General features: G+C 39.7%; 1 protein-coding gene across 1 annotated transcript in view; it reads left to right on the forward strand.

Moving 5' to 3' along the window:
• LOC120566075 (glypican-1-like) overlaps positions 1–23926 on the forward strand; it is a 45134-nt gene that overhangs the window by 8261 nt on the left and 12947 nt on the right. Inside the window, exon 2 of the mRNA XM_039812317.1 lies at positions 21312–21470. Within this exon, the coding sequence (XP_039668251.1) occupies positions 21312–21470 (159 nt within the window). The remainder of the gene's footprint in view (positions 1–21311; positions 21471–23926) is intronic.

The following is a 23926-nucleotide window of genomic DNA, read 5'->3' on the forward strand; positions in this document are numbered from 1 at the left end:
TATAATACTTGGACTAACTAGTATTTGAGCTAACGTTTATTTTGCTAGCTAGGAGCTAATAGTGCGTTCCATTTGTACTCGGAACTCGGATTTTCCGAGCTCGGAACTCTGACAACCTCGCAGTAGCCCGAGTTCAAAATTCAACATGGCTGCCCCCTGTATAAACAGTTGTGAAAGCTGTAGTAACATAAAGTTTTAAAGCACTTCTCTCTTATTTGTGTCTCACTAAATCAGTCGTTCACACAGGCATGCTCAGCTTCTATCAGTGGACATGTTGTTACGCTGTTTGTATGCACAAAAACCGGCATAATGCGTTGTTATTAACTGGTATTACTAACAATGGCTAACCAGGCTAGAACTAATGAAAACAATGAAAATCCGACTTGTAAATGGAACGCATTCAACTCAGGTGTGACGTCATTCCCAGCTCTGGCTTCCGAGTTCCGAGGTAAATGGATCGCACTATTACAGTCGCTTTGTGAAGTATTTTCCGTGCGGCTTTGAACGTTGGAGCTTTGACACATTGAGCCCAAACATAAAGATATAAAACTGTACATTTTTTGAAAATCAACAACAATTGTCCCAATAATGAATGTGGGTAAAGGCCCAATAGATTAGATTCCCCCATTGCCAACCTATAATCAAGTAAAAGTGATAAATGCATGGGTCACGCATCCCCATGGTGATCACGTATAATAGGAGCGGTAGGTGGGGGAGAAGAAAAAGAACTGAGGAGCAAAAGCACAAACCGTTCAATGCCTTGACATCAATCTTTGCACCTAAAATCAATGTGGTACAAACCAGCATTGTTTCCCGATAACCTCTGTCTTTCTTTCCCTCTGCTTCTCTCTCCCCCTGCTCTAGTTCACTCCTCTCCTTCTTGTTCTCTCTCCTCCCTTTAATGTTTACTTCCTCCTTCTTATCAGCCGCTATTTTTACTTTTGTCCTCCTCCTCGTCCTAGCCCTCCTCCTCCTCTTATCCTTCTCCCCCTCTCTGGGAGTCGAGCGTCCATCTGTTTTCCTGATGAAAAGATGCGCTGTTTGTCTGATGTGGTGGACTTGGTGGTTGCTCGGTTGCTTTATGAGTCAATGCTCGTCATACATACAGTATGTGTGTGTGTGTGTGTGTGTGTGTGTGTGTGTGTGTGTGTGTGTGTGTGTGCGTGTGTGTGTGTGTGTGTGTGTGTGTGTGTGTGTATTTCTGGATTGAAGGGAGGGAAATGTATTGGTGCTGTTGTATAGCAGGCATTTACATGGTGAAATGAACTGGTGCAGAACTGGTTATACTGGTGGCTTCTGAGCTCATTCTTCAGTTACATTAAGCAACTATACTGGACTATACTGAATCAAATAGCATGCTTATTCAATAGGAGCTGAAACGAGTAGTTGATACATTGATTTCGTAGCTAAACAATGTACTACTTACAGTTTCCAAAATGTGAATATTTGCTGGTTTTCTTCATCTTCTGTGATAGTAAACTGGATATTTTTGGGGGTTTGGGTTCTGCTGGTTGGAAAAAACAAGCAATTTGAATACTCTATGTCTGTGATTTTACTACTTTCTGACATTTTGCAGACAAAAGATTCAGCAGAATCCTTTATAATGAAAATAAAAAATGAATAATTCATGTTTAGCAAAGAGTTAAAACAAGGTATATTGTCATTTTTCCTGTGTATTTTAATTGACATTCATTATCTGATTAAAATAATAATAATAATCTCAGTTCAATTAAGTAATATAGTACAATACTAAAGAAGATGTATAGTAACTGCTTTCACAAGCTTTCAGTTGCACTTAAATGGAAGTTGACACATTTTTAATTACTTCGTATGACAGTGAATAGTAACAACAGGAGTGGATGAGAGGTGTCGGCTGAATGTGTTCACTCTGTGTTTCAGCTCATAGCTCGCAGCTCTGCAAATTAACTGTCATGCATTGTGGTTTGTATTTTCAGGTAAGGATACGAGTGCAGTCTCCTCAGTGGGTTATCTACAGACAGACATATTAGAGAATTTACAGTGACTACGTTTACATGCACAAAATATTCCGGTTTTTGCCCTTATTCCAAAAACATTTCATCGGTGACTAGTTTGACCGTGTAAACAAAGTCTCCTTCTTTCATTCCCTCAAACACCTTTTTGAAAAGGTCGGCATTGCGTCTTTCATAATGTTTAAAAGTAGCTACATTTGGGCACCTGGGTAGCTCACCTGGTAGAGCAGGTGCCCATATGTAGAGGTTTACTCTTTGACGGAGCGGCTGTGGGTTCAACTCCGCCCTGTGGCCCTTTGCTGCATGTCATTCCCCCTCTCTCTCCCCTTTCATGTCTTCATCTGTCCTATGAAAATAAAGGCCTAAAAATGGCCAAAAAATTATCTTTAAAGAAAAAGGTTTCTCCTTCAAACTAGATATGTGGGCTTTGCTCTTGAGCAGATCAATATAGTGCAATAGGATTCACCAGCCTCCAGAATCATTTTACAGCCTCCAAAATGACCATAAAGTTAAATCAACACCTATCTAAAACTGAACATTAAGGCCTTTATGATAGTTGGATTTATTGCAGCAACTAAGTGCTATAAATCATATAAATGTGTGGAAAGTTATTTTTTATAAATCAGCTTCCAGATCAACAAAGCAAAAGTCAACTATTGTAGAGATTGTTTGTGAAGAATGCAAAAAATGTTGATAACTTAATAACATCAGATGAGCATCAATGCTTTGAGGTTTTTCATAGAAACATCAAACTGCTGCTACTGTACAAAGTTAATTGAAAGTGAACTTATTAGGAATGAGACTTCTGATGGGCTGCATGAAATCAATAAAGGGAGATGTAATTTGTTAAGTAAAGACATGAAAATTATCAAAAGATATAATGTTATCACATGATAATTTGTATTCACTTTGCAGCCAGAAACATGTCACTGTCATATTAGATGCAGCGGGTTGAATGAGTACATTTGTTCAATGTACTGTACAGTCAACAGGGGACACATTTCTACAGCTATAATCACATAGTTTATAAGTATTATCCCAGCAGGGTTTTTATCCGTTTTATAGCTTGAACAATCTCTGTAGAAGGAAATATAAAGCATCTCAATTATTTTGTAGAATAGAGGATGTTTGTGTCCTGACTGAGAGTTCACGACCACACATGCATGCACACCCGGAGCACTGATAGGATCACCGACCGGTAGACAGTATTATCAGAGGCAGATCTTATTGAGAGTGACTGTGGCAGTTGTATCTGTCACGGCACTACATGGTAAAACAAACAGACTTGGCACCAGTTTCCAATAGCAACAAAGGGCAGTGATTCTCTTTGATACATTACATTTAGTGGAGTGAATAGATGATTGATTTTAATGTTGAGGAGTGTATTTAAAAGGCCAGATCAATAAGGAAACATGCTGTAGCTTTCACCTGAATCCAAATGTTAGCTCTTTTGCTGCTTGTCACTTCCCCTGGGATATCATGAGAGATGTGGTTAGTAAATGGAGGAAGTGAGACCAAATGCTGCATCTGAAGAAAGAATCCATCACAGTGTGTGTTTTCATGTTTTATGTGTGTCTGTGTGTGCAAGCGAGGCTCAGATAGAGGCCTATAATTAGACATTTCTGTGAAAATCCAAACTCCATGCTGTGTTTGTCTTTCTATGAGCCTTAGTGTGCTGCATACAAGTCTCCCTTTTCATTTTCTACAGGGTGCGAACTACGGGGGAGCTAGGGGGAGCTCGGCTCCCCTTAATAAGACATGGGCTCCCCTGAAAACGTGATTTGTCTCTAAAAATATATTCTTTCTAATGTATTCTTCGGTAACCTGAGTAACTTTAACCGTTGTTCATGTGCAATCTCAAAGACAGCCTGATACTTTGTTTATAGACTATTTGTGGGTGGCTGTTTGCTGTTTGACCCATCAATTCCTGTCGATAAAGTATAATAGGGTAAATCCCCCCCCCCCCCCCATGAAAAAAAATTGGGCTCCCCCAAAGGCCACGGTATAGTTCGAACACTGCTTTTTTATTATTCTAACCTCCTGAGTGTCAACTCAAAAGCTATTTCATGTTATTTTTTTAGTGTTATTGTTATGGCATTTCTACTTTATTAGATAGTTTGCCATCGGGAGTGACAGAGGTTTATTTGATAGAGGTGGCAAACTGCATAAAAACGGCTCCATGGCTCATAACATTTTGAAGACACATTGTGCGTTATATCCTGACGATACACCAGGGTGTCCGTATGAGTTTTTCAAAATGTGCCAGATTTTGTGCTGCAGCTCCAGCACAGTACTTACAAAGCCTTGACCAAAGGTACCATGGGAGACATAGTAATGAATTTCTGTGAATAGACTACCAGGCAGAAGAAGTGCTCCTTATAGAATTTAAATAGCTGCTTTCCATTTTCTTAACTTTTCTTTTGAACCTTGTCAGACATTATCATTGCAAAATATATGTAGTCATGTTATACAGCAGTAAAACAATCATTGACTTTCAGCTGAACATATAAAATCCTTCCATGGCTTTTAAATTAGTGCAACTACTCTATACCTTTAAAGCACACTAGTGATGTTTTCGTACCCCAGAAGTTATTCTGTCTCGCCAAAAGTCAGTTGGTTTCCAAAGCACCATCCTAACCATGAATAAAACAGGATGTTTGTGGTTCATTAGGTAGCTATTCAGTACAATTCTGCACTTCATGATTTATGTCCAAAGCCAACTTTATCAATACAGGAAGGTGCCTGTGTTATGTTTTGGTGTCTAGTCTTATTTTGGTAGTCTGTTTTGTGCTCTGTTTCCTGTTTTATTTTGAAGTCCCTGGTTTTCTGTCTTGTCTTGTACTATTTACTTCCTGTCTGTTTCCTCCTTTTGTTGATCTCTGCCCTGCCTAATGTGTTTCACCTGTTCCCAGCCCTGTGTCACGTCTTGGTTATCTCATTAGTCTGTGTATAGTCTTGTGCCTTGTCCAGTGTCAGATATGTTTGTTTGTGTTTTCATTTCCCAACGTGTTCAGTTCTGTCTCCTCGTCCGTGAGTTTTGGTCAGTAGTGTCTGGTCCTTTGTTTTGTAGCAGTTCTCTGTTGATTACCTTTTTGAATAAACCTTCCACCTTAAACATTTCTCCTGCCTCTGCATTTTGGGGCCTTCCTCCCGCTACACCTGACAGCCTGCCCAAGATATACTTTAGCAAATAGTAAGAGCGTGGAAGTCGGTGTCGTGGATTAGCATGTAGCACATCAGATTCGCGTGCGGAAGAAACTAGAGTTGGTGTCCTGTTTCAGACCTTAACCAGTTTATTGCCCATAAACGGGATCTTTCCCTAACCTTGCCCTTTTTTATCTTATCCCATTCTGTTCTGTGGATAGGGTTGAAGGATCACATCTAGCAGCATCAGACCCCAAATTAGAAAAGTAACCGGAGATGCCACTTATCTTGAATTTTTCCTGCTGTGACATTGCACCAAGTGGCAGCTCATATTAGCTTGTTTGAATGGTGCATTTTCATCGCAGTAAAGAATTGGCAAGCGAGGAGTACTTGTAAGCAGCACTTTAATATTGTTTCTAACTGCATATATTCCCTTGTTCAGTTCTTGTTTACCATATTAACTCTTCTTTAACAACTGCATGAGTGCTACATCATAGTGATGATGTTTCTCATGAACAGCAGCTAGTTTCACTTTAAATTTCAAGCCCAGTTTGTGTGTGTTTGTGTGTACAGTATTACATCATACAACTCAGTACTCAGTTTCAAATATGTGTGCAGTATGTTATTATTTCTTTAGTCAAACTTCAGATCACATTTCTGTACAGCTCCTTCAGTTCTTCAGTCCAAAAGCTTGTGTCTGTTGTTCACCCAGCAGCTCTAATCAGGCGGCGAGTGCCACATTCTTTCAGTTTGTCCACCGCAGTTCTGACATTGAAGACTTGACCTGGAAGCGGCAGACCTCGACCTGACCTCCCACTTCTTGTTCACTACCTTCCCATCACCACCACACTGTGCATTTGGATTAGAGACTGATGTCTAATCTCCAGATAATCCTGGCCTGTTAATCTGTGTTAACAGTTCACAGCTAATGCACTGACTTTACCACAGATGGAATAACACTCTCTCTCTCACTCTCTCTCTGTCTCTCTCTCTGAGTTATTCCATATTTGTTTCTGTCTGTTTGACCCTTAGCATGTTAACATTTGCAGAAACTGTCATTATTTCTTACTTAAATCTTCTTTTCATTTGTCACAGGGAGACACAATCTCTTGTTTATGTTCAACTGTAAATAAGGGATAATCCCAGCAGTCAAAGATAGCTTTGCCTTCGACGAAATTATCCACATACTTGCACAAACGTGCACCGTCAGACATAGAATCTCTGCAGCGTGCCACACACCAGTTGGCACTTTTAAAGACCCAGTGAAGGGGAGTAAAAGTAGTAGTTAGTTTAAGAGCCTTTAACTACTCCCAGAAATGACATAGAATTATGGCATTATACGGTGAAGTTGGTGCCATGTGAACATATACACATGTACACACACACACTCGCTGGGCAGCAGACAGGGCTGGACTGTGCAGTGGTGGGGTATTTTTAGTTCAGTAATAGTATAAAATAAGGAAAGGTTTAGACCAAAAACACTGTTACACTACACCTCCTTCTCTCTCTTCCTCTTTATGAGTTTTTTTTTTAACTCACATTCTCTAATTTCTTTCCCTTTCATTCCCTTTTTATTTTATTTTTACAAGTCTGGTCTCAAGACCTTAAACCATCAGCAATTACATTTTCATTCCTTGGTGATGCATGTTTGTTTTTTCTCATTAAAAATGCCTATATTGGGGGACCATTAAATACGGTATTTCATCTGTTGACCATAGTTAATGTGTTGTATAAAGAATGAGCAAAACAGGGGAATGTAAATGGTTATTAGCATGCTGATGTTAGCATTTAGCTCAAACACCACTGTGCCCAAGTACAGCTTCACCGAGGGTTTTTTTTGACACTTTTGTCGCTTTTACGACATTTTTGTCACTTTTTCCGATGTTTTTGTCCATTTTTTTCTGCGTTTAAAAAAAAAAAAATTGTTGTTTTGTTCCCACGTTTTTGAAACTTTTTCCGACATTTTTGTCACCCAAATTTAACAAAAGTAATGAACTGTTCATTTATTTTACTTGTGAAGAGCGTTGTAGGGAACCATCCACGTTATTTGTTTTGCCAATTTTGGCAAAAGAAACTCCTTGAAACTTTTTGAAAATGGGTGAAATTTGAGGATTAAGATGTTAAAAATGGCCATCAAATGACAACTAAAAACTGAACTGAACAGCCTCCTTTGTAGACAAACTGTAATATGGTGTCTTCATTTCACTTGGTATGATAAACCAACGGTTCAAACCCCAAAAATATACAGTTTATGATCACATAAGACAAAACAAGAGACTTAAGATTAGTCAATCATTAAAATATCGACTAATCATTTCACCTTGACTTTGAGTACAGTTTGCATTTCCAAGACACTTTTGCAGCATTCGCAGTACACATGCAAATATTGATATAAGCTGCAAGACAAGCAGCCTCATTGATCTGCATGTTGACCAGAGCTTTGAATAGCTCTGCTTGCTGTGGGGAAATTGTGATGAACTGTCACAAAACTGCACCGGAGGTCATTTTTTGGTGATGATGGAGAATCATGTTCAATGAAGTGTCAATCAATTACGCAGTCATTTGTGAGAAACTGTGAATATATCAGCAAAAAATAAAAAAGAGGAGTCTAACTTTAAAGCGCCCATATTATGCTCATTTTCAGGTTCATAATTGTATTTTGAGGTTGTACCAGAATAGGTTTACATGGTTTAATTTTCAAAAGACACCATATTTTTGTTGTACTGCACATTGCTGCAGATTCTCTTTTCACCCTGTGTTCAGGTCTCTGTTTTAGCTATAGAGTGAGACATCTCACTACTGTAACATCTTTGTTGACAGTCGCACATGTGCAGTAGCTAGGTAAGGATCATATCAGCTTGCTAGCTGTTTAAACAACTTCGGTCAGTTACAAGGCAGGATTAGCCGGGAGACTTCTTCTGAACGAGGGGCGCGCTTCCAACTTTGCGTGGAATACCTGCAGAACATGTAAGTAGTTCTTTTGTAGATTATGGTGAACTAGTGTGTGTTGTAGCAGTGTTTTGCCGTTGAGAACGAGCTAGCATGCTAGCGCTAGCATGCTACGGTTAGCCACCTCGTCTCGGCTACTGACGTAGAAAGCCCTGCAGATTTTGAACAGCTCACCCGGAGACTGAAGGCAAGTTTGTAGGCGTGTGGAAGCACCAGAGACACAAAATAACACCCAAATCCCAGAAAAAGTGATTTTTTGATAATATGGGCACTTTAAATCACAAAATCACAGACAACATATGTAAGATAGAGATTTATTAGACACTTAGAGCAGTAGATTACAGCTTTGTAATTTACTTCATTTCCCCTTTTTTCTCTCTCTGCTTCTTCTTCAGTCTCCACTGATAATCTTTCACTCCTCTCTCCCGCCTCTCCCTCTCTTTTCATTGCTATTTTATTGCCTTCTCATCCCTCCATCTCTCTCCTCTTTCATCATTACAGCTCTGTGGCTCTCTCCTCCTCTCCCCCCTCACTTTTCAGTGGATAGTAAAAAGGTAAAAGTGTACTTTGGAAGGAAGGCCGTGTGGAACGTTAAATCACATACAGGTGCCCTTAACAGAGTGTGAGATGGAAACACACACACACACACACACACACACACACACACACACACACACGCACACAGTCGCACCATCAGCCCCTCATTTAGGTAGCAGTAATTTGCCGCAGTAAGTGACAGGGTTATTGCAAGACGCTCATTAAGAAAGGGAAGCAGCGAATAAACGTCTGACTGAAGGGAATAAATTCAAACCAGTGCGCCACTTTTACTGCTCAGCAATAAGCCGCTTTGATGTGGTCTGTGATGGCAGAGCTGGGGCAGACTCAGGGCATGTGTGTGTGTGTGTGTGTGTGTGTGTGTGTGTGTGTGTCAGAGTGGTAGTTACATCTTCTAACACTGATTTAACATTTTATTTGTAATGTGATCACAGTATAACGTGATTGTTGCTCTGCATGTATCATGTACTCTACATGTGCACTGTACTGTGTGTATGTGCCTGTCCTTACAGCTTCGAGGGTCAGAGGTCAGATCAGTTACTATGAGACAGACGGTTACCACGGTAACAAGGTGCGAGGTCACTTCCTATGACAAACTTTCATCTCAGCGGGAGAGAGGAAGGAAGAAAGAAAATGGGTATTGGGTGGATGAAAGGAATGAGGCAGTGACATTAGAGGAAGTGAAGGGATGGAATAAGAAGGGATAGAAACTGATTTGAGGAGAAGAATTCAAAGAAAGGCAAAATGGACCACAGAGCGAGGATATATTTATGTAAAAGATCTCTTGTTGTCACGTGATCTGTCTGTAAGTCTGTCTTGCTAATTCCATCATATGGGATGTTGAATGATATTAAACATGGACTACTTCAATGTTAATTATGACCAACAATGTATTTCAGATGCAAAAGCTCATTCTATCATAATGAATCAATATTATTTTATTTTATTGTTTTCAGCCAGCTGGTGGTGTGGCTCTAGGGAGGGCAATGTAGCTCTGATGGTTGATTCACCATGTTGGTCCAGACAGTTCAGACTGAAATCTCTCAACAACTATTAAATAGATTGCCATGCACTTTTGTCCAGTCATGGTACCCACAGGATGAATCCTGCTGACTTCTTCGTCTAAAGCGCTATCGGGAGGTTGACATTTTGGGTTTTGAGTGAAATGTCAACAACTATTTGACTGAATTTGGTGCATATATCCACATAACCCTTCCAGGATAAATACTAATAACTTTGCGATTCTCTGCCTTTTTCATCTATCAGTTAGCGTTACAAACACAAATTATACCAGCAAAATATTAGCATGTTAGGTTGTATTAAGCTCACACCTATGCTGTGCCTAAGTACAGCCTCAGCCTTTTTTTTTTTTTTTATCAGTGTTGAAAATCAATTTTTAGACACACAAACCAGGGAGCCAACATATTGTAGCCAACATCACTTGAACGGATTAGTAAGATTACTTTTCTCTAATGTGGAGGCTAATTTGGAGACTGACTGACTGCTTGTGTTTCTTGCTGACTTATTGGTCGGCTGACTTTTGTTTAGCGATGTTGCCGCGTTTCCAATTCACCGCAAGTAACTATACTTTCTGATACAAACGATGAAAGTGTGACTCATGTTGTGATAAACTAGAATTATCATTTAGAGCAATTGTTTCATTCTATGGACAAGAGTAATGCTCCACCCTACAGGAGAGCTGTTTGTCAAACTCCATTTCTATTCCTTTGTCAACAGCTGAAACAGGTTGAGCAACGGTCTAACATCTGGAAACTAGTCATTTGAGAGACTTCAGTTATGCTTTACAGTGTGCTGATTCAGCTTCAGTGCATACTGTTCCACCTATGTGGAAGATTAGTCTGCAGTGTTGGTGCAGGTTATATGTGTGATGGAGCACTTTTGTGGCTGAGAGTGTAATTGGATTTACACGTCTCATTTAACCTGCTAGATGCCTCGACAATCCCAGATATTGGAAACATCGCTCGAGTTTCTCAAATAAAACTAAATTGATCTTGTTTTTTTCATGGTACAAAAAATACTTTAAGTTCTAAGCAAATTTTTTTCCATTTAGATACTTAGTTATGATTAAAGTTATAATAGCAAAATCAGGCTGTTCTGGCATCTGGCCGGGATTCAAAACATTGGGGGATGAGTGAGGATTTTAATTTATTTTAGTAACAGTGTTCCACAGTTTCTACAACACCAAAAACGTATGTGTTAAAAGCTTTATAGCACATATTAGTAAAAACTGTGGTGTGTGTGTGTGTGTGTGTGTGTGTGTGTGTGTGTGTGTGTGTGTGTGTGTGTGTGTGTGTGTGTGTGTGTGTGTGTGCGCGCGCGTGTGTGTATGTATGTGTGTGTAGATGGATAAAAGCTGGTATTATGAAATACAGTGACCTGATCTTCTTAATTGTATGTCTGGTGACCCTGATCCACCAAGGCCACAAGGGGAGGGGTGTGTGTGTGTGTGTGTGTGTGTGTGTGTGTGTTCTCATAAACCCCCATACAGTGTTGAAAATGTGCCCTTTTGTATTTAGTAGTAATAATCTTACCCTGTAAAGATGTATTTTTATGTTGTGTATACATAGTGGTTTATGATTGAATTAGGAGATAAACTGACTGAACTTAACCACTGTAAAGTGTTGAGGATTCAAACCAAAAACCGCAAGTCATTAAAGTAATTCAGAAAGCAGCGACAAGGTGTTCTGATGTAAGGATGAAGCAAAAAAAAAAGAAGCCTATTGTGAAGTCAAGTGAAGAGTGAAGTGTAATGATTGCTTTTGTTACCTGCAATAATATACCTACACTATACCTCATACTATAAAAACTAAATAAAAACTCATGTTTGATGTGTCTTAAGGTATAATTTTAACTATACTAAACTAAGATCAGGTCAGTTTATTGCACTCTAAAACAATCAACTTGAGCTCAGCCACAGGAGGTCTATCTGTCTCACATTCTCTTAAAAAAGGTTTGACATTTCTACAAACAGTCCAGTCAATGATGAATGCTGGTTCAAAATTAGTATAATCAGCTTGTCATGTCATGTAGCATAGATAAACAATTTGTAGAGCAAACATCTTCCCATGAACATTGTTAAACATGCATTTTACCAGAGGAGAAATACAAATTATCAGATGATGTAACCAGAAGCCAAAGCACTAACTATTCCTGTGTCTCACATACAAGCCGGCAGCATGGCACCATAACACTAACAAAAAACAAGAAAATGATTAATTATGAGGTAGGTAGGTAGCAGACAGCTGCTGTCAAGTGTTTCAATGAATTGCTGTATCAACAATGTCCTGTCTTTGATTACATGTGGGTGTTGCCAAACCTACACTATTATTGACTTGGCTTATTGAAAGTTTGGCTGGATGGGAGTGTGATTTGAGTTTCAATTTATTTCTGCTTAAGTTAAAGATGTCTGAGCGTAGTTTTGGATTATAGATGTTTCTTAGCAACAACAGGCAGGAAGCAAATCACTTCGCAAGTGTCCGTTAACTGAGTGGTTTAGATTCAGCAGCTTTTTGCAGCCTGGCTGGATGGCTTCCTGTCCGCCTGCAGCAGGGTACCTGTTCACCTGCTTGGCACGCGCGCTGATTGTTGGCTCACTTGTTGAGACGGGCTCAGGTATGTTGGTCCTGCCACAAGGAATGCAGCGAATAAAAAGGGAGACAGAGCAGGAGGGTGTGACAGAGAGAAGAAAGTGAGAGCCAGATGCCCTTGATGGAAAAAGGAAATTAATGGCTAAGCAGTGTTGTCTTGATGTGGTCTCCAGGGCGACCAGTGTAAGCTATTAAATGTCTGCAGGAAAAACTAAAAACAAGTTTAGAATTAAATTGATTCATCAAAGATTAAGTGCAAAAAATACCCCGCAGCAGAACAAGGTTCTGCAGTTTCTCTATTGCAACATTTAGCTCCAGGAGGGCTGTGGGAAACTGTGATCTCTACTTGGCCCAATAGCCATCATTAAATTAATTTCTATACCCATAAATATTACATCAGATGTTTCCACATAATCAATACTAAAGAATCAGTATTCATGCCAGTCTAACGAGGTAACAAAAAACTATTCCTCAAATAATAATCAGGGTAATCTGAGTTTAGATGGATTTTGCCTTAACTACATCCTTGACTCAGATTTTATAGACAGCAGATCGAGGCCATAAGGTTGTCGGTTTGAGTCCCTGAGCTGCTGGTAAAATGTAAGAGGAGAAAGCAGTGGCCAAAAATAGAAGGCTGTGGTCAAACTAATGAGCACTCCGAGTTGATTGTGATGATGATTATAATAAGTAATGCTGTCAGTTAAATGCGTTATTAATGGCGTTAAAGCAAAACCATTTTAACGGCGTAAATTTTTTTTATCGCGAGATTAACGTTATTTTTGGCCTAGCAAAAGTCGTTTTTTTCACATGCTGTTGCAACAACTAGTACCGTTAGAAAAACTACAATGCCACACCCGATCTAGCTAGACCGGAAACTAAACAACAGTAAATAAATAATAAACAATTACTAATCTTAAAGTCAAGTTGATAAAGTTTGCATTCATTTGATTCCCAATCAAGATACACTGGTAAGAATTTCTTTCCATTGTAAATATGTACTTAAAAACAGTTCTGAAATGCAGAATAATACAATTTTATTCATGTGATAAAACATGCGATTAATCACGATTAACTATAGAAATTTGGCGATTAATCGCGATTAAAAAAAGTAGTTGTTTGACAGCCCTAATAATAATATAAATATATAATATATCCATTTTACTGGATAGGAGCCCAGCTGACCTTTCGTGCATTCATAAATGTATACAATATGAGTGGGCAACGATTAGACAAGAGGTTTTTAAGTTAGACTAGTTATTTATGTTACTGTTACTCTTCTGTAGCTGCACACTCTCAAGTTTCATCATTGTTTACGGAGCTGGAGGAAATGCCTTTCTGCTGATCAGGTCCCCTCTAGGAAGCAATAAAAAGGTAGTCGAAGTATTCATACCTCCCCTGCAGATGTTTAACCACCACTGAACTGAAGAGATATCTTATACTCCATCTTTTACTTCTTTTTGGCAACAACTTTGGATTTTGCACATATGCACCAAAGAAGGGGCTCATCTGAACTGTGGATCACTATAACGCCGGAGATGAACTTGCTTTTTAACCACGCACTAGAATTGTTCACGTGTTACTGGAGGATTCCACTAGAGGGCACACCAGAGAACTCAGATCGTATAGAACTTCCAAAATGCACGTGATGTAAACAATAAACAACAGCGCGCCGCCACAGTAATTTGTATGTAGCCCCTAAATCAAGCATGCGGTGACAATGACAAGTATGTTTCTTTTTGCACTACCCCTACCATTCATTTATATGCCTATTGCATCTTGCGGACATGTAGTGTTAATTTCTGAGGCCGTGCGCAATCAACACTCCAAGCAAATGTAAGATACGTGAGGCAGCCATCATGCAAATGCATTGTTAAAAGCAGGTACAGTATATCCCCGTTTTAAATATCTGACAAATATAAGCAGGGGCAGCACCGGGGTAAAGAGTCCTGGTGGCACGACTATAGGGTTGTATTAAATTCAGCTGTCAATGGGCCTTTTTTCCCTTCTGCGCTTCAACTCGTCATTTGAAACTGTAAAGATAAAAATAAAAGCCCCAGTCGAAAAAAAAATATAGACTCACACTATCACACTTCTTGGTGATAGCCCAGAGGGAGTCTATCTGATCACTGCCGGGCAGAAACTAATGCTCTATTTATAACGGTGTGTGTTTCTGTGCTCTTTTAATTCTACTTTATCTTAAACAATTTCCGTTTTAGAACTCAAGAAGAAGAACAATTGTTTTTCTGGTAATCATTTCTTTGAAGGCATCTTAAAAGGTTAAAACTGTCTGCCACCTTTCCTGTTTACCACTAAGTGTAACACCATGAATGCCTTCCAAGAGAAACTGTCGAAAAGTGAGTAATTAACCACATTTGAACGAGTCATCGCATCTGCCCGCCTCTGTATGATGACAAGCTTTTCACACTGCCTCTCCTCTCCTCTCCTCTCCTCTCCTCTCCTCCTCTCCTCTCCTCTCTCCTCTCTCTCTCTCCTCTCCTCTCCTCTCCTCCTCTCCTCTCCTCTCCTCTCCCATCCTCTCCTATACTCTCCTATTCTCCTCTCCTCAGATCTGACGCCGGGCTCTGTAGCCGGCATCACGTGATTAACTTTTTGTAGCTATATGTACGTATAGTTCATGAGAACAGCCTGAAATAAATAACTACTAATAGATTTGTAGGAACCGAACGCAGAGGGTGCTTTCACACCTGAGACCTGTCTGGTCTGTTTTAAATGACCCCTGGCGTATTTCGTCAGATAGTCCGGTTGGTTTGGGTTGGTGTGAAAGCTCATTTGAACTCTGGTGCGGACCAAACACCAAATTCGGGTCTGGGATACAGAACACTTTAAAATGGACACACACTACCGTACATAACTGCAGCCAGCAACAGGTTCCTCATGAGTTCACCCAGGGTCATTTCTTATCTTCTCTCATTCTTTCCCACCAGCTGCATTTTACCATTTAGACTTCTCACACGCATTTCTTTGTAATAGAAGATACATAATTATCACACAAGAACCAGCCTGCCTTGTAGGCTAGTGTCTTTCACAATAAGCTTTCTTGTATTTCAGTTTCAAAACAACCTAGACATTGTTACTAATGTCGTGATGGATATGAGAGACATCTAGTGTTCCTTCAGGATGGTCTTTTTTTCCTCTCTTTGTTTATTTACTTTATGATCTGCTCCGTAGTCTCTCAGGATTAAAATAAACATTACACAACACATTATGCAAGTACTATACAGTATGTACTGTGATTAAAATGAACACCCCTAAGTTATGCATAACTCAATTTCCTTCAACAATAACCTGCACTTTGTTGGACCTCCTGGTCTTTTCAACTTCTGTAATGCATCCGTCTGCACATATTAGCATGTTTGCAAGCTTGCTTTTCGAACATGTGTTGGTGTCTCACCACTGTGCTCAGTTCTGTCTTTTTCAAGTAAATTACATTTTTATAGCAGGATGCCAGCTGCTTCCATTACCCAGCAGCCCAGGAATGCAGTAAAGCATATGTGTCCGTGGTAAACGCCCTGTGTCGTCTAGGTTGGTAAGCAAACCAACAACTAAATGCTAACATTAGCTGCAGCACATGAGCGCGCAAAGATGCTGTCTGCTGTCTGCCGTCTCTGGCCCACATGTGGAACACTGATGGTGTGGTTTGAAACACCAGCAGAGGAATCTCAAAGAAAATTACATTGATTGATACCTCAGATCTCAGTTGTGTCCCAAATCTCATCTCCTCTCTTAGCTTATCATGCTCCATTTTGGGGAGAATGTGTCAGAGGTATTGATTTAAGGCAAGCTGAAATTTGAATTATAATCTATAATCATACTGTGGCTATTCATCACACCATTTTTTGACATATTGGTGAAAACAGGCGTTTTCCACAGCAGCAGTTGACATCAGTTTTAGGGCTGGTGTTATATTGAGAAGCGCCAAGGCTGAATTACCAGCCAGGCCCCTGACCCTTCAGGCCCCATCTTTGTTTGTCAGTTGGATATTGATCATTTCTTTAATTAATAATAAATTGATTGAGTCGGGTCCTGTCTTATAAAGAGGTCTTCTGTCGTAAGAGCCAACTTGTGCCCTTGGAATAAATACGAACCGATCTTTGGTTCCTCAAGTGTAACCTGGAAGCACATACAGTTTTTGACCATGCACACACACACACACACACACACACACACACAGATATTTTGCTGCTGTAACACTGTAATTTCCCATTTTTGGGATCAATAAAAATCTATATATTTATCTAGCTGTCAATCTATCTATCTATCTATCTATCTATCTATCTATCTATCTATCTATCTATCTATCTATCTATCTATCTATCTATCTATCTACACACACTCTCACCACACACCACTACACAGGCACATATACAAGCGGTGTTATTACTTATTTATTATCTGCCTCTTTGAGTGTCCTTATGTTGTTTGTTTTGTGATTCGTATGTGTGAATTGGCTGTTGTTGGCTGGCTGCGATTCCACTTTGGGATCAATAAAGAAAATATAAAATATATTAACAAAATACTTCACCTTCGTCTTGCAAAGCTAATTATTAAATAATTAAAGGTGCTGTAGGTAGGATTGCAAAGATCCAGGACTTAGCCAAAAAATTTAGTCCCTCCCCCCTTTTCTGCTAAAGCCCAAAACGGTCTCCTAAGCCCCTCCCCCTACAAGGGAGAATTAATGTTTGTGCATGAGCAGTGATTAACACGCAATTAGACTTATTAGAGTCTAGAATTAGATTAATTTTTTTTTAATTACCGGCTTCATGTAGTTCTACTGGAACATAGGGTCAGTTTCAGCAGATATGACAGAAAGTTAGTTTTATAAGGCTTACCTACTGCACCTTTAAATCCAAAATGACCTCAAACTTTGAAGATGAACTACAAAATGACTCTGGGGTGTGCCCTCATTTGCCCCCTTTTTTGATCCGCCAACTAAAGTCATTAACTGTAAATCAATTTGAAGCAAAAAAAGATAAAACTGGTGATTCTTAGTTGAATCGATATTTTCCTCCACCTATACAAATCATAATAACAAATAAACACAAAGAGATGGAGGTGATGCAGTAGTTCTCTCTGTAAACTAGATTGACAGGTGGTAGTCAATTTTCACAGCTAACGTGCCGTTACACACACACAAACAAACACACACACAAACAAACAGACACACACACACACACACACACACACACAGACACACACACACACACACACACACACAGACACACACACACACACACACACACACACACACACACACACACACACACATACACACACACACACACACAGACAGCTCAGTTGAGAGAGGTGTGATAAGCAGGAAGTGATTTAGTTTGATGGTGTTGGGTTTAGAGGAGTAAAGTGTCTCAGAATGACAGACCTGCACTTGACACTTGAGGATTACTGAAGAACCGAGAATATTCAATGAGTGTCGTGGTTGATCTGTGGAGTGAGTGAGTGCAGCTCCAACTCCAGACCTGCATTGTTCACTTCCACTTGTGCTCTTGTAGGCCTATTTGTGATGAAGCAAAAAAAAAGCCGTCTTAAAATATCCCCAAAAGATGAAAGAAAAAAAGTACTCCTGTACTATGGTTGCCAGTCACAGACACACACACACACACACACACACACACACACACACACACACACACACACACACACACACACACACACACACACACACACACACACACACACACACACACACACACACCAGCCAGTGCCAATGAAAGATTCATGGAGGAGTGATGATTAAGGCGTCTCCTCTTCTGCTCCACTTACCCTGGTAGACAAATTCTGCCCCCAACCCACACACACACACACACACACACACACACACACACACACACACACACACACACACACACACACACACACACACACACACACACACACACACAGGACCTGTTAAAAGGAAGGCGAGCAGTGATGCAAACAGCTGTAGGGCACTTCCTTACCCTTAACCTTTCCAGACGTGGGCACCCACACACAAACACCCACACACACACACACACACACACACACACAAACACCCACCCACACACACACACCCACACACACACACACACATGCACACACACACACACACACACACACACACAGAGTCTGTCAAGAGACTGATGCTGCAGACTGCTTTCTAGGCTGTCTGGCAGACTGTGTCCCCCATGGGAGTATCCCCATAAGGATAGGACATTTTCTAGCCTCCTATTGTACATTTTCAAGATTAGGGTAAATGCAGGTTCAGGTTGGGCGTGTCATGACCAGGGTTGAGTTGCAGTTTCTGTGTTGCATTTTTGGCCAAACAGACATTTTGTCCTGTGCTGACACAACATCGCACATATAAAGGTTGAAAAAGTTACTAAGCCTTTATTTTGATATTTTGAAAGAAGAGAGGGGCAGTAGTTGAATGTAACTAAGTACATTTACTCAAGTACTGCACTGTACATATTTGAGGTACTTCCACTTTACTTGACTATATAGATTGTATGCTACTTTATACTTCATTGTGTTTTTTACTCCACTACAGGTACATTTATTTCACAGCTATAGTTACTTGTGACATTTCAGATTAATGCATAAAATGTATGACTATTGCTGTATTTCAATCAAGTGTACTGTATTTACTGTACAGAGTGCTTTTCTGGTTGGTAGCTATTTATAAAAGGATTCCAATGAATTATTAATGCAGTGGTGTGAGAGGCACTCAAATCCTGTACTCTCTAATATAAGTAAAAGTAAAATGTAGTAAAAGTAAAGTATTAGCAAAACAATACACACTAGTATGCAAGTACTCATATTAAATACTGGTTCCTTTGAACGTACTTCATTATTTTTGGATTAGTAATATAGAAGCAGGATTTTGTTAAAGTGTCTGACTACTTCACAACTCTGGTAATGTGTCATTGTCATAATGAAAACCTCATTACTCCAATGTTGGGAATTTTATGCTTTCAGATCAGTTGAAGAAATAATCGGTCCTTTACAGCAGTGGTGACCAAACCAGAGGTGTCAAAAGTATTCACATTCATTACTCAAGTAGAAGTATAGATACTAGGGTTTGAAAAGACTTCTGTAGAAGTTGAAGTATCAACTCATGCTTTTTACTCAAGTAAAAGTGTAAAAGTACTGGTTTCAAAACTACTTAAAGTGTAAAAGTAAAAGTAATGTAAGGAGGAAAAAATGCCATTAAGGACTAAAGCTTAGGCTGCGCCACAGGGACCTATAGTGCACTACCCCACCTCCACAAACAAACATTTTTCTAAAGGCAATAATGACTATAATGTTATATTAAAATGTTAATGTTGAAAAATTTGGGATGCACCTGTTTCAGCCGCATTTATGCCCATTGAAAATGCAAATAAATTAAAGAACCATATATGTGTACTACTGAGCATTAACATGTTTCATGGAGCGGAAGATATGATGACTAGTTGCCTATAAGTATTGTAATTAGCTTGTGGTACTTGGGTGCGCAGAGCTTGCAGCGCATTCCAAAGGAGTTGTTTTTGCATCCAACCATTTCGAAAAATTCTTTTAGGTACGATGTAGAAGGGTTGGCTGGTCTTCCTGGCTACCAACCTCCTCGCTGGTGCTAGTTTGGGACATTTCGCTCGAGTTCTCTTGAGTCTCTGCCACAGACATCTCCGTACTATGCTACATACGTCTGCTATTTCCTTTCTAGAGTGTAATGTGATTTGTGTCATGTGCAGGTGCGATGGATCCCGTTTATACTTCTCATCCAACCACAATCAAATTCACTTTATCCGGATGGTGCGATTTATCTGGATAGGTTTTTTTGTGTGTGTGTGTGTGTGTGTGTGTGTGTGTGTGTTTTTGAATGATGACAAGCCGGAATGAAAACAAGCCGAACTGAAATAGGAGTAACGAGGCTATTTTTAAAATGTAAGGAGTAGAAAGACAAGATAATTGCGTGAAAATGTAAGGAGTAGAAGTAAAAAGTCTTCTGTAAAATAATTACTCCAGTAAAGTATAGATACCCAAAATTTCTACTTAAGTAAGGTAACAAAGTATTTGTACTTCTCTACTTGACACCTCTGGACCAAACTGACAGTAAGAGCCGTCACAAGTTAAATCTGAGGGGTCGCAAGATGTTTAACAGGATAGGAAAACACTAAGAAACATGTTTCTGCTACACACAATGTGTCTATTTTTTCATACTTTCATCTAATCTTTAGTTTTTGTTAAATTACTTTTTAATTATAACAACTGGTCGACTTAAAACTTGGCGGGGGGGGCTTTGTAAGTAGTGTTTTAAGGAGTCAAGAGCCAAAAAAGGTTGCGGGATCTACCACTCTAGAGACTGTTTAAATCTCTGTTAACTTTATACCCTTTCTAAAACTATTAACTTTATTTTCAAACTGTTATAAGGCTAATAGTACTATAGTAGATTTTTATCTGAATATTTCCTCAAAAATGTTGGGAGATTTAAAGTAAGAAGTTTCCCATGGAAATGAGCATGTACAGTTAAGTACACCAGGTGACACTCTGTTACTACAGCTTTGCTTCTATAATGAGAAAAAAACATATTTTTTGAAATCACATGTTACAGACACAGCGGTGCTTTGATCTTAAGACTAATGTGAGGAAGATGCTACCATGTGGATGTTTGGCGCATTTCCCGAATTAGTTGAGAATTTTAGTATGCTGACATTTGCTAATGAGTACTAGACAAAATGTACAGCTGAAGCTGATGGAAATGCCATTAGTTTTGAAGGTATTATAGTCATGAACCAAAGAATTGGATACCCTAAAATTTATGACCTGATGATAAGACGTTAGATCAAAAAATCATGGAATAAGTTATTACAATTCATCCTGAAAGGGACATGAATGTCTGTTAAAAAACAAACAAAAAAAACATGGCAATCTACACAAACAGTTTTGAGATATGTCAGTCCAAAATAAACCAGAAAGACCAAAATGGTGGAACGACCACCGTTGCCATAGATACATAGAGCCATAGAGCCATGCCACAGCGTAACGTAACGTAATTAACTTTGTCTTTGTGTCTTTCCCATCTTGCCAGGTGAACATTTGAGGATGTGTCCTCAGGGTCCAACTTGTTGTACCAGTACCATGGAGGAGAACCTGGGAGGTCTGAGTGCTCGAGAGACCGAGGGACTGATCAGAGAAGCCGGCAGGTCGCTGCAGTCTGCCTTCAACGCTCTCCACAGGAGCTTCGACAGTAAGTAGGGTGTGTGTATGTGTGTGTGTTCGCAGGATAGATGCTCATTACTGGCTGATCTCCATACCAAAGCTTCAGGAGTGGGCACACATAGGAGTATGCCATTAGTATTTTGTGGAATTTGTGTTTGGTACAAAGCTCTGACTGTGCTCAGCAGTCAATACTGCAGCTTCAATAGTGACGTGGTGTGTGTGTGTGTGTGTGTGTGTGTGTGTGTGTGCGAGTGCGAGGGAGGAAGGGAGGGAGGGAGGGAGTATGTGTTGGTATCCTGTGCGTCAAGGGGACCCCTGACTGGGTGTTATAATGAGAGCGGAGTCAGCCAGACACAATGAAATGTGATAAGCCGATCCCCTGATCTCCAAGACACACACACACACACACACACACACACACACACACACACACACACACACACACGGGTGTCCCCTGGGGCAGTGACTGGTTCAGCTAATGAGCAGTTGACCCACTGAGGAGTCGAGGCTGCAGATCACTGCACATCAGAGAAAGAGAGGGATGGAGGTTGGGAGGAGGAAAAGATAAAAGTGCAACAATAGGGAGACAGACAAATGCAGCAAGTGAGAAATGTGTCATTATAGAGTGACACATTATAGAGTAAACAGTGAGTCAAAATACTAAATGAAATAAGAACAAGAAGAAAAGGAGCAGAAGGAGGACTCGTCAGAGGAGGAGGAGGATAGAATTATTAGTCTCAAGGAAGCAGGCCACCTCAGTAGCAGTAATGTGGCCGCCCATCTGGTCGTGGTTAGAACAGACTGGCACTGGTCCACAGCCTTTGAAGCATGAGGGAAAAGCCCAGACCAATATACTGCAGAGACAGCAAGCTGACTCTCTTATTCTTTCTTTTTGACCTCTTTATCACTTTGTATCCATATGGCTGCAAACTGCACTTTCAAGGAAACCTTTAAAAATAATAAATACATAGGCAGAAACATAACAGCAGCACATCCGAAGCCACTGTCCATTGATTTTATTGGCCTGAGGAGCAATCTAATTTATTCATCCTTTATTATTCAGAAGTATTTCGATTGCTTGTTATTGGATAATTTTCTATGAAATAAAATGATACTTAAAGCTGCACTCATCAATAAATTTCAAATAAACAATGGATCAGATGACTATGTGTAATGTGCAGCGGTGGAAGAAGTATTCAGATCTTTTACTTAAGTAAAAGTACTAATACCACACTGTAAAAATACTCTGTTACAAGCAAAAGTCCTCCATTGAAAATGTTAACTTATGTAAAAATATGTAAGTACCATCAGGAAAATGTACCTAAATTATTAAAAGATAAATTACTCATGCAGAAAAATTTACATTTTAGAAACTTGAAAATGATGAAAACCGTTCTGTCAATCAACTAAGTGTTTAATCAGCTTTACTTGTAGAACGATATACAGTATTGTTGGGTAGTTTACTTTATAATAAAACATCGTATTTTATAATGTACATGGGTTTTGTGTGCAACAATCTTAGTTTGTAAGGTAACTAGCAGTGTTGCCACAGTTACTTTGAAAAAGTAACTTAGTTACTTTACAGATTACTTGATTTTAAAAGTAACAAAGTTAGATTACAAGCTACTTTATTAGTTACTTTCAGCAACTGCCGACAACACCCATAAAATATAAAAATGACAACCGGTTTACTGTGAGGCAGCTCGGCATTGCCATTAGTAGGGATCTGGTTTATTATGGCACAAAAGAGAGCGAGTCAACCGTGTTTAAGGGCAGCATTTCCGCTAAAACATAGTCCTACTGCCCGACCAACTTCTTCAACTCTCCCCCACTTACTGGTTTTGTACCGAAGTCCAGCTTTTGTTGTTTGGGTGGTGGGGGGCCTCCTGCTCTCTGCTTCGCACCACCTGCTGGGACTTGCTCTGTAAGTTTGACTGCAGTGCTGCGACTCTAAATGTTTCTTCAAATTTGATGTAGTGTTTTTGTAGCTAGATAGCACTTTGTCGCCACCAGCACAGAGTGTACAACGAACCTTAATATTACCGTCTTTAGCTGACAAAAACTCAAAATAGTGACTGTATTTCCAGCTAGAAAACGCCCATATCTCTCCTCCCTCCATTGTTGTTTACGTTTGTGTCGCTGCGTGGTCTGTATTACACGTGAACTGTCCTCATGCTGAAAACGTGACTTGTTGCATACGTGACTTCACTCCCTGAGATGCAAGAAGAAAGCAAAAATATATATTTTTAATAAGGAAAATGACTAAAATAGTAATGCACAGTGACTTGGATAAGTAACTTTAATCTGATTACTGGTTTGGAAATAGTAAAAGGTTAGATAACTCGTTACTGAAAAAAGTGGCCAGATTAGAGTAACGTGGCATCACTGGTAACTAGTAACTAAAGCTGTCCGATTAATGTAGTGGAGTCCACTACATTAATCTGACAGCTTCCTTTAAATTTGTACTTGAGTAAATGTACTTAG

Source organism: Perca fluviatilis, chromosome 9, assembly GCF_010015445.1.
Source record: "Perca fluviatilis chromosome 9, GENO_Pfluv_1.0, whole genome shotgun sequence".
Taxonomy (NCBI): Eukaryota; Metazoa; Chordata; class Actinopteri; order Perciformes; family Percidae; genus Perca; species Perca fluviatilis.